Below are 18,097 nucleotides of genomic sequence, written 5' to 3'. Positions count from 1 at the left end.
TGATTTAATGGCATGTATTGTGAAATTTGGAATAGAACATATTGTGGGGACCCCGATTTAATGGCAGGTATTGTGAAATCTGGAATAGAACATATTGTGGGAACCCTGATTTAATGGCATGTATTGTGATGACAGATCTGGCCACTCCATTATAATTTATTTTTAAAAAATCTTACTAGAAAATATTTAGACTAATCCAAATGCTGGATTTGTTAAGTTTGATTAATATTTCCAAGCTCTGAGTGACATTCTGTCACTGAAGGCATTGAGTAACATTCTATTATGCTGGAGCAAGGCTCTACTTGACTCTCTCAAATATTCTAGCCAAACAAAATGATTAGGCTGCTTGTAAAAATTATGTTGATTTCATCCAAAAGTGAGTAAGAAAGTGTCTGTATACTATTTAAATATATGTGCAATTGTGGAAAGTTTTCATGCTGTCATTATAATTATTTTTATACTCTAACATGATCGTGGTTCTTACTTTCTCATGATAATGATTCTTACCCTCTATCATGATTATGGTTCTTAAACTTTATCATGATTACGGTTCTTACACTCCATCATGGTTATGGTTCTTACAGTCTATCATGATTATGGTTCTTACACTCTATTATGATTATGGTTCTTATACTCTATTATGGGGGCCCAGAGTGGCCGAGTGGTCTAAAGCGCTTTCTGTTATGGTTCACTGCCATCTCACCTCTGTCTGCATGGGTTTGAGTCTCAGATTCTGCCAATGTGGGTATGTGAGAAAGCTTGCCAGTAGCTTCTCGTGGGTCGGTGGTTCTTTCTGGGGTTTTCCCGGGTTCTTCCTCCACCATTAATACTGGCCGCCATGTATAGCCTATTATGTACCGAAAAATGGCGTTAAACCCTACAACAACAACACTCTATTATTATAAAGGTTCTTACACTCTCATGATAACAGTTCTTACATTCTATTATGAGAATGGTTCCTACACTCTATCATGATTATGGTTCTTACACTCTATCATGATTATGGTTCTAACACTTTATCACTGTCATGGAATTGTATAAGTCCTTTTATTTATTAAATACATGTAGTCAGATTTCGTTTTCTGTGTACAACAATACCCAAGGGTTAGGTTATATATACTGTACAATATTTCGAAATAGTTCGGTTCATCCTATGCCACACATGCGAATGGTGTCAATGGGAAAAAAAGAATGTTTCCAGCGCACAGACAATGTATGATGTCTTCGTCTGTGTATAAATGCCTCACTGTAAGATCAAATCTTCACATTACATAACGTCTTGTCAGTGAGCGGTCTACTTTAAGGACTTGCAAATCTTCAGCTGTAGATGTATGTGAATTATTATTGTACTACCACGTTTATTTTTGTATGTTTGCCATGTAGCTTTGGTTTACGTAGTATAAAGCAAATATTTTATATTCTTGTTTGTGACTTAGCGAGGGATTTATATTAGCAATATAAAGCTGCATTTTTTAAAAACGTTTACTACTGTAGGATTCTTGTCGGGCATGGTTAGGTTTACTTCTGAACCTGTTTGCCGTTTTGTAATTGTGCCAATAATGTAATCTGCATAACTTACCGTATATAATGTCATTATTTTTTATTGTATATGCCCATGTCATGCATAGTACACAGTGTTAGATATATTTTCAGCTGACCCGAGTGACTGGAGCGATCCGAGTTATCAGAGTCGACGTGTTACCAGTTGCAGAGCTAACCATAGAGCTGAGTAAACAGTGTTGCTGGTCGAGTAGCAGGTGATCGGGCATTGCTGACATAGATTGGTGGGTGCTGCCTGCTTGATTGACCAACCTGGAATACTGACGGCTTTACTGGCCGGTGTTACTGGTAGCCAAGTGTGCTGGTGACGGAGTGTGTAACTCCTTGTAATCTTTTAGCTGTGGGCTAATATTTGGGGTTTGTAAAACCCAGTGTGTTTTGGGGAATGTAAAGATAATTTGTATATCTGTCCCTTTTGTTTATATAATTTCACTATTTGAATGAATACATTTTACTATATGAGCAAAATACTACATTTGTTTTACTATTTGAGTAAAACACATCTTTTCATTGTGAAATCACTGTGAATCATTCACCCCTTGTCCTTGTACTGTGTAAGGTCATTTATTTGTATTTTCATTATTAAGTCTGTGCATTTTATGTTAATTGATCCAATATTTGGATCATATGCATGCACATATTAATCAAAATTAATTGCTCATTCAAGTCGTTCATTATTAAACATTGTATTTGTATCACCATCAAAGTGTTCTGTTGTAAATCCAAAATCCCACCCGGTTATCTTGTTACAATCACGATAATGGTTTTTACACTCTATAATGATAATGGTTCCTACACTCTATCATGATTATGGTTCTTACACTCTATCATGATTATGGTTCTTACAGTCTACCATGATAATGGTTCTTACAGTCTATCATGATAATGGTTCTTACACTCTATCATGACAAAGGTTCGTACTCTCTATAATATTAATGGTTCCTACACCCTATCATGATTATGGTTCTTACACTCTATCATGATTATGGTTCTTACACTTTATCATGATAATGGTTCTTACACTCTATCATGATTATGGTTCTTACAATATAATGATTATGGTTCTTACACTTTATCACGATAATGGTTCTTACACTCTATTATGATAATGGTTCCTACACTCTATCATGATTATGGTTCTTAACACTCTATCATGATTATGGTTCTTACACTCTATCATGATTATGGTTCTTACACTCTAAGATGATTATGGTTCTTACACTCTATCATGTTTATGGTTCTTACATTCTAACATGATTATGGTTCTTACACTCTATCATGATTATGGTTCTTACACTCTATCATGATTAGGGTTCTTACACTCTAACATGATTATGGTTCTTACACTCTATCATGAGTATGGTTCTTACACTCTATCATGATAATGGTTCTTACACTCCATCATGATTATGGTTCTTACACTCTATCATGAGTATGGTTCTTACACTCTATCATGATAATGGTTCTTACACTCCATCATGATTATGGTTCTTACACTCTATCATGATTATGGTTCTTACACTCTATCATGAGTATGGTTCTTACACTCTAACATGTTTATGGTTCTTACACTCTATCATGATTATGGTTCTTACACTCTATCATGATTAGGGTTCTTACACTCTATCATGAGTATGGTTCTTACACTCTATCATGATAATGGTTCTTACACTCCATCATGATTATGGTTCTTACACTCTATCATGATTATGGTTCTTACACTCTATCATGAGTATGGTTCTTACACTCTAACATGTTTATGGTTCTTACACTCTATCATGATTATGGTTCTTACACTCCATCATGATTATGGTTCTTACACTCCATCATGATTATGGTTCTTACACTCCATCATGATTATGGTTCTTACACTCTATCATGAGTATGGTTCTTACACTCTAACATGTTTATGGTTCTTACACTCTATCATGATTAGGGTTCTTAAGCTCTTTTGAGCTGAATGTTCACTCACAGATTTCCAGATTTCACATTTAGTTTTTAACAAACAAAGAATATTTGACAGTTGGGTCTAAAATCCTATGGAGGACCATGTCAGAACATGCAGACTGAAAGAAAATAATCTGATATAGTCATGGAATAGACATGGTACATTCTCAGTAAAAACAAAAATTCTTAAAAAATTGCATCTAGATATCATTAAAAAATGTCCTAGTAAGCACTATTACTGTTAATAAAGAACTTTTTGAGCAGTGTAATATCCCAATCTAAATCAAAAGCTTGAAATATAATATTTAAACAGTGCACAAAATATCTGATTACCTGTCACCTTAGGCCCCTCTTATTTCTGATCAGGCCCCTCCTGTAATCTAAGTGAGGTGCCTGTTGGGCTTGTCAAGCAAAAATCTAATTTACCTCAGAAAACTTTGATCACGTTAATGAAACGCAGAAATTTATTTTTAAGAGGCTGAAAGACCAGAAAAATTATTAATATGTATCCTCATATACATCCCTTACCCGTAAAAAGATTGTCTACTTACCCTACTTATATCGAAAGCTGTAAATTTTGTGTACAAAGTGAAGCATGTGATCAATAAATATGGATCAGATTGCCTGTGTTGCCTATAATGTGTGATCACATGACACAGATGTCATTCTAAAATACCATTTTAGATATATAAGTGCAGTAAAGAAACTGGGTTTTTCTTTTAAATGCAAGGTATCATTTCCTGTGCAAGAATGCAGGATGAAGACCAAAACCTCATGAGGCTCCCACAAATGCAATATATAATATCAATGTTTCTAAATCATTCCACAAAATGTTTATTTAAATCACTCCAAATTTATAAATCATCAACAGTGAAATCCAATTTGGTATGCAAAGGACAAGCGACTCTATACAGTAGTAAATGTTTACTAAATAAAATTCAACAAAACATGGAATTAAATATTTGCACATAATTCTGATACAGGTAAAACAGTCTTAATAATTACAAGTACTCTAAAACTCTGGATTAAAAAGAATATATATGCAAAAATATGCATGTACAGTCAAACATGTCCAACCAAAACCTTTACATAGCAGTCATTTGGTCATAATGGCCATTATAATTTCCTCCTGACAAGGCATGAACATTTTGAAATACCGCTTAACTGTTGAGCAGCATGCTGTCTGTTGTATGTCCATCCAGCATGTAGAATAGATTCATATTCAATAGCACCGGTATTTCCAGTAATACTTTCCTGCCTCCAGTAATCTGATATACTGTATCGGAAATTTTCATTGGGAACTACTTTTTGTGGTTTTGTTTTTGCACTTAAGCAACAAATTTAAAGACCCAACAAAAATTCACCATATCCACAACCCACCCATTTTCTTACTGTACTTTGTTCTTAGAGATTAACACTGCCACATGTATTTAATAAATCAATGTCAATCAAATATTAGCTTTAACACATTTCTTTGCTTTATTTTAACCCTAAGAAAAAAGAATTATAATACATTTTATATTGTTTCCATGAAAACATATTGGTAAGGTATCCAGTAGCTGTAATTTCCACTTACTAACTTAAACTGATATGTGAGATAAATAAGGAAGGAAAGAAGAAAAAAGATAAGGCATTCAAACACTTTTAATACTTTACAATGAAAGAAAGAATAATAAAAAATACTAGCATATGAAAATTAAACGTAACAGTTGTTCAGATCGATCCTACTAATGATTACAACTTCATGCTGAAATAATTAAATCCTCCTAATGGCACATTTCATTTTATCAATGCATATTTAATCCAGGAAAACAACAGGCTTATAATACTGAACTATTGCCTGAAGCACTATTATTAAAGAAACACTGTATATACACTAATTACTAATGAAGCAATATGCTTATACACTAGTTACTAATGAAACTATTTGTATATACACTAAATACAGCAGAGTATTTAAGCTCACACTTCACTGATTTTAGGACAAAGCCACTTTATCAACATCACAGGATTGCAAGGTTCACTAATACAGTATGCTGATCATCACCAATAACATCTTTTTTTGGTATAAGCTCCAGGACCTGTTTAGCACACCAATTGGGAAGTGTGATTTTAAGTCTTCTAGTCTAGTGGTTGAAGTTGGTCTGTACAAGAGGCAGGCATAAACAAAGGTGTCATTCTACTACATTTCAATTTAGACAGCATCATCGAACTTTGGTGGAATCAGCTTCCTTTGATGTTTATCAATCAGATGAAAATATGGTGTAACTGACTGATCTTGTCAGGTGTTTTATTTCTATCTCCATTTTAAAAATGAATGTTTTATGGAATGACTGCCCTTTAAAATGGCAGACAACGACGGGTAATTATGAAGGCTTCAGACATCATATGAAAGAAACATCCACAGATTAACTACAACCAATCAGCCACATTGCTACCAACCTTGTGAAAAATGAATCTGGTACCCATGTTAGAGTTTCTCTTGATGTTGAAAACCTGAAAATAGAAATGATAGGTATGTCATTCACAAACATTTAGTTATAATTAGTGGTAAATAATCTAATACAGGTGTTTTTCCATTATAAGTATGCATATGAACCAGTTATTGAGTAATAAATACATAATACCTGAATAACATCAGCTATGCAATCAATTCAAGAATGAATAACTTGGAATTATAAGGCTTGGTTCAACTAAGCCACATTTCTTAGATTTCTTAGAGTCTACAAGAAAAACAACAATGACAGATCACATACACTTTGGGTTGCATGGAAAGTTCTTGCTGCACTACAAGCACTATGATACACGCATATTACTGGTCCCACCACATAACTTGCAAATGGAAAATAATGTGCTTATATCCATGGAAAATCTTCATTTTTCATTCACAATGATCATGCAGAATGGATTTTCCTTATTGTGGATACAATCTTTTATAGCATTCATTATACATGTATTGAAAAGCACTAAAATTTAAGGTTTTTGTACAATATGTTGATAACAGGAATTATGGTTTTCAATTTTTAAAAATATAGACAAAGCAGTTGTGCAGATAGGATCCCAAGGACAGAGGACAGTGCTTCCCCCTCCCTCCAAAGCTTGGGGACACATACCATTTTAGGACAAATTAAATAATAGTTATAATTCACTAACAGTGCTACAAAAATGAGTTAATCTTGGCTGCTTCAATAGTTTTGTCACCTTCACTTTGTGGTCTGCACAATACAATTATATATTTTCTCTGAACACTTACATTATTGCAATAGAAGTTTTATCATGTGCTCAAGTAACTCATGAAACATTATCTGGTTAACCTGAAATGAGCTGCACCATGGAATCGTTCATTCCAGATCCTGATCTCTCATTCACCTTTTTTGCATACTCATTATCTATCAGCATTTACTATGATAAATACCTGTTTCATGAACAAGTTTTCTTTCCACACAAACAAAGCATCAATTACATGACAAATTGTGTATTTGCATACATTTTTAAAACTTTTTGTCAACCTCAAAAAAATTAAATCTTCCTCACCATAGGGATGACATTAACTTTGAAAATATGTAACACTAATGTCCATCAAATACTTCACATTGCAACTCCAAAAACTGAAATGTTTTCAGATCACATTGTTCCAAAATATATAGATATTCATTGTCATCTTAGTTTTACAAGACTTCAGATATAGCATGCACCAAGGACATGGGTGTACATCCACCAATGAAAAGGTGTAGGTGTTTTGTTACAAATGTTTTTTGGACATAAAAGTGTGCTTAGAGTAAAGATTTAGAAGGCACTGGACAAAAAATTGTGAGAATAACATGATGCTGGACTCTATGTGCAAAACCACAAAGGCTGGTAGTAGTACAAGGTCATCATGTAACAGCCACACCCTTACCATTAGACCTATACACAAAACCACAAAGGCTGGTACAAGGTCATCATGTAACAGCCATACCCTTACCATTAGACCTATACACAAAACCACAAAGGCTGGTACAAGGTCATCCTGTAACAGCCATACCCTTACCGTTAGACCTATACACAAAACCACAAAGGCTAGTACAAGGTCATCATGTAACAGCCACACCCTTAACATTAGACCTATACACGAAACCACAAAGGCTGGTACAAGGTCATCCTGTAACAGCCATACCCTTACCATTAGACCTATACACAAAACCACAAAGGCTGGTAGTAGTACAAGGTCATCCTGTACCAGCCATACCTTTACCATTATACCTATACACAAAACCACAAAGGCTGGTACAAGGTCATCCTGTAATAGCCATACCCTTACCATTAGACCTATACACAAAAGCACAAAGGCTGGTAGTAGTACAAGGTCATCCTGTACCAGCCATACCTTTACCATTAGACCTATACACAAAACCACAAAGGCTGGTACAAGGTCATCCTGTAACAGCCATACCCTTACCATTAGACCTATACACAAAACCACAAAGGCTGGTACAAGGTCATCCTGTAACAGCCATACCCTTACCATTAGACCTACACACAAAACCACAACGGCTGGTACAAGGTCATCCTGTGCCAGCCATACATTTACCATTAGACCTATACACAAAACCACAAAGGCTGGTAGTAGTACAAGGTCATCCTGTGCCAGCAATGCCTTTACCATTAGACCTTTTGTACAACTGTACTACCTTTATTTTTGCTTTACAAAACACAGACCCATCTCAGTTTAATACATATGTCAGTTTTTACACCTGGGTATTTCAAAGTGATCTATATTCAGCTAGTGAAAATTTGGTTTTCATCAATTATGAATCATCATAGGTTCTTAAGTTAAGACTAAATGATGCCTTTCTAAATAATTCAGCACCTATTTAGATTGTTTAAGAATGATAACGTAAATTTTATGTCAAAATTGTGGTACACCTAATGTAAAGGATCTAGTCATTCAACACTTCAAATGCAGCAGTCATTGTAAGGGAGACAACAATGGCTGATTACATCACGAAAATCCCTCCTATTGTAGTCATTTAATTCACTCCTGTAACTGGGCTTAACTGGGCTTAGTTTTTATAACTACTATACACCTAAGTCCACTATGTTTAAACGGTTCTTTTCTAATGAATTTGTGCTTTGGTCCAAAAAATTTAAGTTTTGTGGGAAACAAATTTATGTGCATACATGTTTATTTTGTACATGGAAGTTACATATAAGAAAAACACAAGAACCCATTGAAGAGACTGATGTACTACTGGCTGTAAAGAATTTCCAGGATTTCAAGATAAAACCATTTCTTCCTTTTAATTGTGGATCATTTATATTCTTCAGCAATAAATTTTTTCCAAATTAGCTCCTGTGGTGGACAAAGTGGATGCCAACAGGGCAATGGATGCCAATAGGGCACCATTTACATGTATGCCCAACAAGGCAACATAAGAAATCTCTGGTTGAAACTTCATTTTGATATAACCATTTCTGAGAAGCCACTATGACAAGATTTTCAACAGGAAGACCATGGTGGCCATATTCGATATCTGATCGGCATAATTTCTATTTAAGAAATCTTTAGGTGAAAGCACAATGTCAATATTACCAGCCATCAAAGTGAGGTGGAATTTACAAAATTTTCAATGTGGGCATTGTGGTAGTCAAATTAGAAGTTAGATTAGCTCCATTCTCATTTATGACCAATCAGACCTCACAAGAAGTCTTTCAGTGAAAACACCATGCTGATATAGTCACAACAATATTTTCGTATCAGAACAGCACTATTTTTATTTAGGATCAAGATTATAAGAAGTATTTAGGTGAAAAATATATTGATGTAACCATTCGATTAGGAGAAAATATAACAAGATTTTCAAGATGACTGTATTTGACTCCAGATCAGTCCCATTTTCATTTAGGAATCAGAATGTCTCACAGCAAAAAACCCATGCTGATATGACGATCTATTCAGAAAAAGTTGTGATAAAATTTTCAAGATGTCCCCTGTAGTGGCCATCCTGTATGTAAGATTAACACCATTTTCGTTTAGGAACAACTCAGTCAGAATAAGTTTTTTTTGCTGAAAACCAAATGCCAGTAGGATGAGTAATGATCAATACATTTCAAGATGGCAACTGGCAGCCATAGTGGACACCATACCAGTGCAACTTTTATTTAGATGCTAACAGATGGACAGACAGTGGACCAATCCATAAGCTCATCAAGTCTATGACCAATAGAGCTAATAATACATTTAAGTTTTTATGTTCTGAAAAGTCTACAAGAACTCTATGAATTATTTAGGGCTCAGACTATACTGTTAGGGATTTAAATAAATGTAATATTCATCATTGTTGAAATTGTACATGTAATAACCGCAGTTGCATACATGTCACATGCAAAGCACAGTTTTTGATGTACAAACCTCCAACATGGACTTAATTTTCTAATAAAATCTAACCACAAAAAAATAAGATAACTGACACCACAATATCTGCCAGTAACACGTAGCAAGTTAAAGCATTAAACAATTGTGATTTGCAAAGCTCCACGCTAAATGGTAATGTAACACTAGACCAACTGGTCAGTTCATATTGTTAAATGTTATACAGGTGATTAAAAGGTAAATCAGAGATAAACATCTACCATTCCACAGATTACTTAACTGATGGGTGATAATTAGGATGATTTTGTGTTTGCTAGCCCTTTGAACATTACAAATGGACAGCCAATTATGCTAGTCTGCATAAGTAAGGACACAATATGTAACAATATGAAATTTGGTAAACCACAGTAGCATGTTGAGAAAAAAAACAAAAGTTATACTTTGTTAGCATGAATGAAAATGTTTAATCCATCTTTAATAAAGATTACTGATTAGTTTGTGATCATCAGCAAAGTTTCATTAATGACATATTTTACTTCCAACATATCATGCAAAATGTGAATAGATCTGTAGACGAAATAGTAAAGTCAGGAGCAGTGTGCAAGTATGATTCATTTTTGACTGCAAAATCTTGAAATGCAGCTTTGGGTCAGGGATGGATTAGCCATCTATGGCTTTTGACTTGAAAAGTGCAGCAGCATGGGGAACATTTTATACCTTGCACATACTGCCAGCAGCTTATTGGCATTAGTCATTCTGGAGTGTGCAAAAGTTATAACATAACACCACCCTGCATCAGAACAATGTATGACACCACCCTGCATCAGAATAATGTATGACCAAAGGACTCAATCCCAAAAGTAACTAAGATTTTAAAACAATCATTGACAGAGCAAGTCACAAGAACTTAAGCACTTCTTTTCTACTACATGGGCTGCCAATACACATTAACCCATTTTATCTTGAATATGCATATGGTCAGAATTCCTCATTCCATCCTGAATATGCCTACGGTCATAGTATAATACCGTCTTTCATTGTCCAATGGATTTTAAAGACAAAATCTGTGTGTATCTTTTTTTTAATGTCCATGTTGTGATTATGCAAGTGTTTTCACATGTGTGCATGGTGATAACCTGTGACAATATCCAGTCTACCAGCTATTCTAGTTTTGGGAGGGGGGGAGGGTATTAAATGCTTCATATGAAAACATGTTTTTCTTTTATTCAAATTCTAATTTCAAATAATTTCCTAAAGGGTTAACATATTATAAATTATAAAATGTCCCTTTCTGGATCACAAGTACAGCTTTAACCCTCCCATCCAGGACCACCGAGCACACTTACTAAGTCCCCACCCACCCACCAATGCCTGGCAGGTATATTGTAGACATGATCATGGTCTGTATTCCCTCAAGATTTCAGCAGCAGCAGAAGTTCCACACAGTCTGATTAAAACTGGATCTGCAAAGTCATATGTGAAGATCTGACAGATTAAAATTAATGTCCCAGTCCACTTATTATTTGTAGCCTATCAGACAAAAAGTTGCAGATTCATGCTAGAAAGAATTATTCCTACAAATGATATCTTTTGAATGATGTGTGTCACTTAAAGAAATTTTAAAGTTGTGATTTGACTGGCGAACACCATATTCACGTCCTTCAGATCTCCACATCTGATTAGTTCTATAATGAAACACAAATCACATGTTATGTTTTAGTGCTATGTCTTACTGCCCAAATAATAATGTTGTATAGCGTGTTCTGATGTCAATTGACATCACTACAAGTAGTCAAAGTTTCATCAATGTCTCACACACTTGGCAGCCCATACTGACACTCTTCCACAAATAAAGCTGTAATTAATATACTTACTGTGCTGTGCTGTGATGTGATTTGATTTTTAACATAGCTTTAAAAAAATTTCAGTCATATTGCTCGATGTCTGCAATGTGGCAGTTTATAGTGATGTATAGCACTGGGGCATCATGCTGCAGACATGTATCATGATGTCCCACCCAGTCACATTATCCTGACACCAGGCCGACCAGTCCTAACACTAACCTCTTGATGCTGAGCGCCAAGCGAGGCAGCTGTTGGTGCCATTTTTGTAAGTCTTTGGTATGACTCAGCTGGGGATCGAACCCACGACCTTCCGAATCCGAGGCGGATGCTCTAACCACTAGGCCACTGGAGCGATACTTACTGTACTGTTTTTATCCTGGTGGAATCAAAATCTGACACTAGCAAATAGATGCATTTTCATTTTTAATTGACATACATTTGAATTTTTTTTAAACGCGACAGTCGTCAAGGCATGCCAAAGTATGTTCAAGTAGATTCATGTGGGGGGATATTTTTCTTGAACAAAACGAAGCATTGCTTACAGTTCCAATAGGCATAATATAATTTTATTCATTTCATTAAAAAATAATACTTCAACTTAACCCAATTTCGGTATTCCCAGCTTCCATCGCTTTCCAGCCAAATGAAATGTAGGCCAATGAAACTGTAAAACATATGCTTGTGTGAGAATTATAAATTATTAGGAAAAATACATCAGAGTAAGTAAAGTCTGACTGACCGGTACCAAATTTATTAAGCTATGCAAAGCACAGCTTGAAATATTAGCGTTTATTCTTAAATAGGTCGTACAAGTAAGGACACAAGTGTTCTCCCTTGTAGTTATTATATAGTACATGTATGACAGGTCAATTGAAATCAACGATACAAGCCCCTGTGTAAAAAAGGTGGTGGGTTAAAATTTCAGTTAGTCCTGCAATGTAAGACATAGCATATGTTGTTTTTGTTTTAGTGCTATGTCTTGCTATCCAAATAACGGCCTTGTATTGCCTGTTGTGATGTCAGTTGACATCGGAATGAGTAGTCAAAATTTCAGGAATATCTCACACTTGGTCACCTATATCAACACTCTTCCACTAATTTATGTGTAATTAATATACTTACTGTGCTGTCTTTATCCTGGCAGAATGAAAATATGACCCTAACAAATGGCCGCACTTTTCGTGTTTAATTGACATACATTTGAATTTGTTGCAATGCGATGGTAGTCAAGGTATGATAAATTATGTTCAAATATGTTCATGTTGGGGATATATTTCTTGAACGAAACGAAATGTTGCTTACAGTTCCAATAGGCATAATATATATTTTTTGTTTCATTACAGAATAATATTTCAACTTAACCCAATTCTGGCATTCACAACTTTCATCACTTTCCAGCCAATTAAAATTAGGCCAACAAAACTTGAAAACAGGATCATTTGTTCTGTGAGATTTTGAATTTAGTAGAGAAAAAACATCAGGGTCAGTAATGTCCGGAAAAAAATTATTAACTTTACTTTTTAGAAAAGCGTCATTGTTGGTTGCCAGTTGTGTGTGATATTCCTCAAAATTTGACTTCATTACACTGTTAGTCGACATCAAAACACGCTATACAGCGCCGTTAGTTAGGCAGTAAGACCCATCACGCCAAGAACAAAAGTATCAGGTGATGTATCTTACAGGTGCTTGACGCAAGCCTGATGTTGAGAAGAAAAAACAATAATCTGAAGGGAAAAAATCATACAGAATGACAAAAAATACCTTAGATTACCCCCATGACCCATTCTGAATTAGGACCCTCTCTATCATAATATAAAAAAGAGAAGGTACGGAACTTCCAAATACTTCGCTCCACCCATGACCCCTGATTTCCTTCTTCTATTTCCGTTTTTAAAGGCACATAACCATACTATATGGCTTGTTTTACTCCCAAGATATTTTTCTATCCATCAAGCCATCATTGACTTTTCTGCATTGTACCAAACTGAAGTTACGGGCTCCAAAATGTGCGATCTTCGCGAATGTTTTCATTGTGGACACTTGCATGCACACATGAAGTAAAGTAAAACTTACTTTTGCATCTACCGCTGTTTTGTAATTCAAGAAGGGGTGCACCATAGAGTTGAAAACATTGCCCATTTAACTCCTGTCACCGGTTTTCACGTGTGCACGCAAGTGTCCACAATGAAAATATTCGCGAAGATCGCACGTTTTGGAGCCCGTAACTTCAGTTTGGTACAATGCAGAAAAGTCAATGATGGCTTGATGGATAGAAAAATATCTCAGGAGTATAACAAACCATATAGTATGGTTATGTGCCTTTAAAGACGGAAATAGCAGAAGGAAATCGAGGGTCATGGGTTGAGCGAAGTATTTGGAAGTTCCGTACCTTCTCTTTTATATATTATGATAGAGAGGGTCCTAATTCAGAATGGGTCATGGGGGTAATCCAAGGTATTTTTTGTCATTCTGTGTGATTTTTTTCCCTTCAGATTATTGTTTTTTCTTCTCAACATCAAGCTCGCGTCGAGCACCTGTGGTCTTACATTGTAGGACTACAATTCCAGTATACACAGTAGGCTCCACTGTCAACAGGGCCCACAACCATTTTACGATATATAGGTAACTGAACCTGGCGAGTATCGTTTTACCTTGTGCCTCCCACATTTAGATTAACAATCTCTCCTGGCATCGAAATGAATGCCAGACAATCTCCACAGAATTTAAAGGTACTGAATAAAATATTTCTATTTTCATCGATGGCACACCGGAAGTTATACGGACGCATAAACTCAATTTCGAGCCGGACACCATTCCGTACTAAACTTTGATTCAGAAAATTCCGATTAATGTGGTTTTCCGTTGTTTTTTTTATATATAAAAATAAATAATTATTATTATTATTATTATTATTTCATTTAATTTTCCACCTAATCTTGCTTGAACATATATGCGCAAAACAAAGCAAGAAAGGAAAAACTAATAGTGTACGCTAGCATGAAGACAAACATGTATTCACTGAAGTATCTGATATAATTTTCAGTAACATTGGTGTGTGTGTGTGTGTGTGTGTGTGTGTGTGATGAATAGCTTTATCAACTTATTAATATCTCTCATTTTTTTCCCTTTGTACCATAACGGTTTTAAAATCTCCCCCTCCCCCCCCCCCCCCCGGAAACTTTATACACGAATTCCAACGGAAAAGTTCACTGTGCACCAGGATGGACTTGGCAACTGTGTTAGCCCTGCATTCTATCCTCTGGGTGGCTAGTACAGATTGAATGCGCTAACCATTTATGTCATTATATTCTGTTTATTTATAATGTTGTAATTTTGGCGGAAAGTTTCATTCCATACAAACCACGCTTTGAAATGTGCACACACACACACACACACACACACACACACACACACACACACACACACATATCGCAGGTATCGGGTACGTTTTTGTACGGTAACATGTGACTTGGTATGTTTTGGCACTGCTAGGGCTCGTTTCGGTTTCGGTTTGATTTGAATACGTTTAGGTCAAGGTACGTTTTGAGGAGAACTCTTTAGTGAGTAATACGATAGCTGGACTTGTCGACGTTTTGAACTGAACAATGTGCATGCATACCAAGCCTATAGTTCTACCAGGCCTATGGTTGAGTTTGCCTAATTTGCCGCTACGTGACTATAGAATAGTCGAACAATCAGAACAAGAAAGAAATGTATTCCATTTCACTTTGTGACTATGTTTTAAGGTTAATTAACATTGATGATAAGAATTGTGACATCTCCACTGCATTACTGTATTAGTCTGCTTCCACAATAGTGGTAAATTAAATCTTTCTCTTCAATTTTTATGTTTTAATAAGGATGTGCATGACATTAGTCAAAATTTTATCTTCCTTGAGTTAATATATTTCATTTATTGATAAATTTCTTTGGTTTGGTTTTAATTAATTATCTTTATTTATTTAATTACCTAAGTATTTACATTAAATTGTCACAATTTTAAAATATTGTCTAGCTATTGACAAACGGTACACATCATCATGTTCAATAGCGTCCATGTTAGTGAAAGTTGTTCCAAAAACATTTGTGAATTTATTATGTAAAATCATTTGTCTCCAGTTCGTATAATAACCACTGAATCATTAAGTAAGTTTTCATATATTTCTTATGAAAGACTGCACTAGATCATCGTTATCGTTTCATACAATAAAGCTTGTATTTTCACTGCAAGGTAAACTCATGATTCTAATACAAATAAACCCCAGACAATATTCGTTATTCGTCTCTGACAATAATAATATAAGCTTATATTAATTAGCAAAATAACATGCATGGATCTCGCTCATAAGTGTACTCGTACTTAAGCTTGATAAGTAATCTCAAGCAAAGCAAGGTCAGAAATGTTATCTTTATTGTGATAAGAAGCTAATCAAATGCAAGATCCCATCATCTGTATGCGTGGACCCTGCTCATCATCGATATCATGTTGATATAAGTAAGCCCATATTCCAAATAAGATCCACATCCGATCAGAACCAATGCTTGGATAGTGGTTACAACGAATCAGAGGCAATATGTTGCTTATTCATATGTTCAAAATCGATCATAATCAAATTCGACCAAAACCTCGATGATAAAACCATATTACACTGCTGCCAAGAGTTATGACCTATTTTCCTGCTAAACAGGCCAAGTGTTTGGATTAAGTAATGTACAGACAGCCATATTCAACATAATCTTTTATTGATTCATTCTTAGGACAGAGCTGCAAATTTATATCTAAGTATAAGTTTGAAAGGCTAGAAAATCTTTCATATGAATTGATTTCCTAAATGGAAAAGGCTGCAAAAACGGTTTCAATCAATGTTTCACTCTCATCCTCTTACGTACACCTCTAAGTATCAGCTTTATTCTTCCCTTATTTTCTTTCGAATGCAATGTTTGTAATGGAGTCAAGATATATTTACCTACTTTAGAAAGACTTCTTTACCTGACCTGTGAATTTGTATTTGTTTATTATTTATTTTCTTGTGTGCGTGTATGGTTTCGTGCCAATCATTTACAAGAATTGATTAGCAGTTTAAGTGCTTCAGGTATCTTCAGAAAATCTATAGAAAATATACATAGCAGATCTGTCTTTCTCGTAGATAGTGTCAATTTTGCACATCTTTCAAATTATTATAAGTTCCTTCCCCCCGTCAGATTTTATTGGAAAATTATTAGATGAATCTGTATCGAAAGTAACAGTAGATAGAACATGAGATGGAATGTCCACTGCCACTTATCAACTAAAATCATTACTAAATTCTCAAGTTCGTAAATTAAATAATTTCGTTGAATGCATTTTGTTTTCAGTATTCCCATACTAATTCATTTCTAATGTCTTCAATTGCAAACATGGAAAACCCAGATATGTTTCATTATGCTAATGCAGACCAAGGTATACTCTTTTCATTTAGAACTCTCTACCATAAATGCTCGTACAGAAGTTTGATTCAACTGTCAACAACATAAACCGTGATCTGGTGTCATGTAGTGTGCTGGTAGACAGGGTCTAGTATTAATTATTTTATTAGTACAACAAACTGACTACTTGCACCCAGGTCTGCCCGCACATCCTGTTATAGAAGATATGTGTTTATGCTGCTTTAAGTTGGATATGACTTGTATATGGTATATACGGTAAGTCGAATGAACAGTGTAGACCCTAGTATGCCAGTATATTACACACGATGGTATGTTTGAGTCTACAGTGTGTGCAGTTGGCTACACATTTTATGCACACACATAATAGATCGTAACTTTACCAAAAGGACGCGAGTTAAGCTTGTGCATTTCTGAATTTAAGGATTCATAATGTTTAGATCTCCTACAATATGTATCAGTTTTCATCGTCATCTGTAGTAAAATTTATTTTCTTTATATTATACAGATAAGTATAAGGATACTGTTTGGTATTAGTACATCTGACAGAACTTTTATGGTGTCTAAAGCATAGTTTTCCATATAGACCAAATAAATTCTGGCTTAATGTTTATTATCCCTTCACTAACAAAGTTGGAATTGGATACTATCGTTTAGGTCAGGGAACTATAAGTCCATCGGCGATATGCAGCTTCTTTGCATGCTAGTAGACCCCCATTTTGCGATCAAGGCCCACTACTTCTGTTTTGTTTGTTTTTTGGATTATAGTCGTATATTTTCCTTAGGTATGCACAAATCGTTATTATGCACACGTTTGCGTGCTGTTTAATTTGTGCGATAATCCACTTTTCCATGCCAACCGAGCAAGCTACAGAAAGCTAGAGCATCCGGAACGTCCCCATCCGTCTTCTTCTGACTAAGGATCTGACCTTATACACAGGCAGCAAACTTAAGTCAGACAAATATATTT

General features: G+C 35.2%; 1 protein-coding gene across 3 annotated transcripts in view; it reads right to left on the bottom strand.

Annotated features, from left to right (window-relative positions):
- LOC149805508 (BTB/POZ domain-containing protein KCTD3-like) overlaps nucleotides 1–14,482 on the bottom strand; it is a 91,810-nt gene extending 77,328 nt beyond the window's left edge. For all 3 annotated transcript variants that reach the window (XM_089950109.1, XM_089950110.1, XM_089950108.1), the window contains exons 1-2: nucleotides 14,355–14,482; nucleotides 5,950–6,003 (exon numbers count right to left, since the gene is read on the bottom strand). In XM_089950109.1, the coding sequence (XP_089806235.1) occupies nucleotides 5,950–6,003; nucleotides 14,355–14,395 (95 nt within the window). In that variant the 5' untranslated portion in view covers nucleotides 14,396–14,482. The remainder of the gene's footprint in view (nucleotides 1–5,949; nucleotides 6,004–14,354) is intronic.
- Between the last annotated feature and the right edge of the window lie 3,615 nt (nucleotides 14,483–18,097).

This window comes from Sinohyriopsis cumingii, chromosome 2 (genome assembly GCF_028554795.1).
Source record: "Sinohyriopsis cumingii isolate HCF-2022 chromosome 2, ASM2855479v2, whole genome shotgun sequence".
Classification (NCBI taxonomy): Eukaryota; Metazoa; Mollusca; class Bivalvia; order Unionida; family Unionidae; genus Sinohyriopsis; species Sinohyriopsis cumingii.
This window is presented reverse-complemented; position numbering and strand designations above follow the sequence as displayed.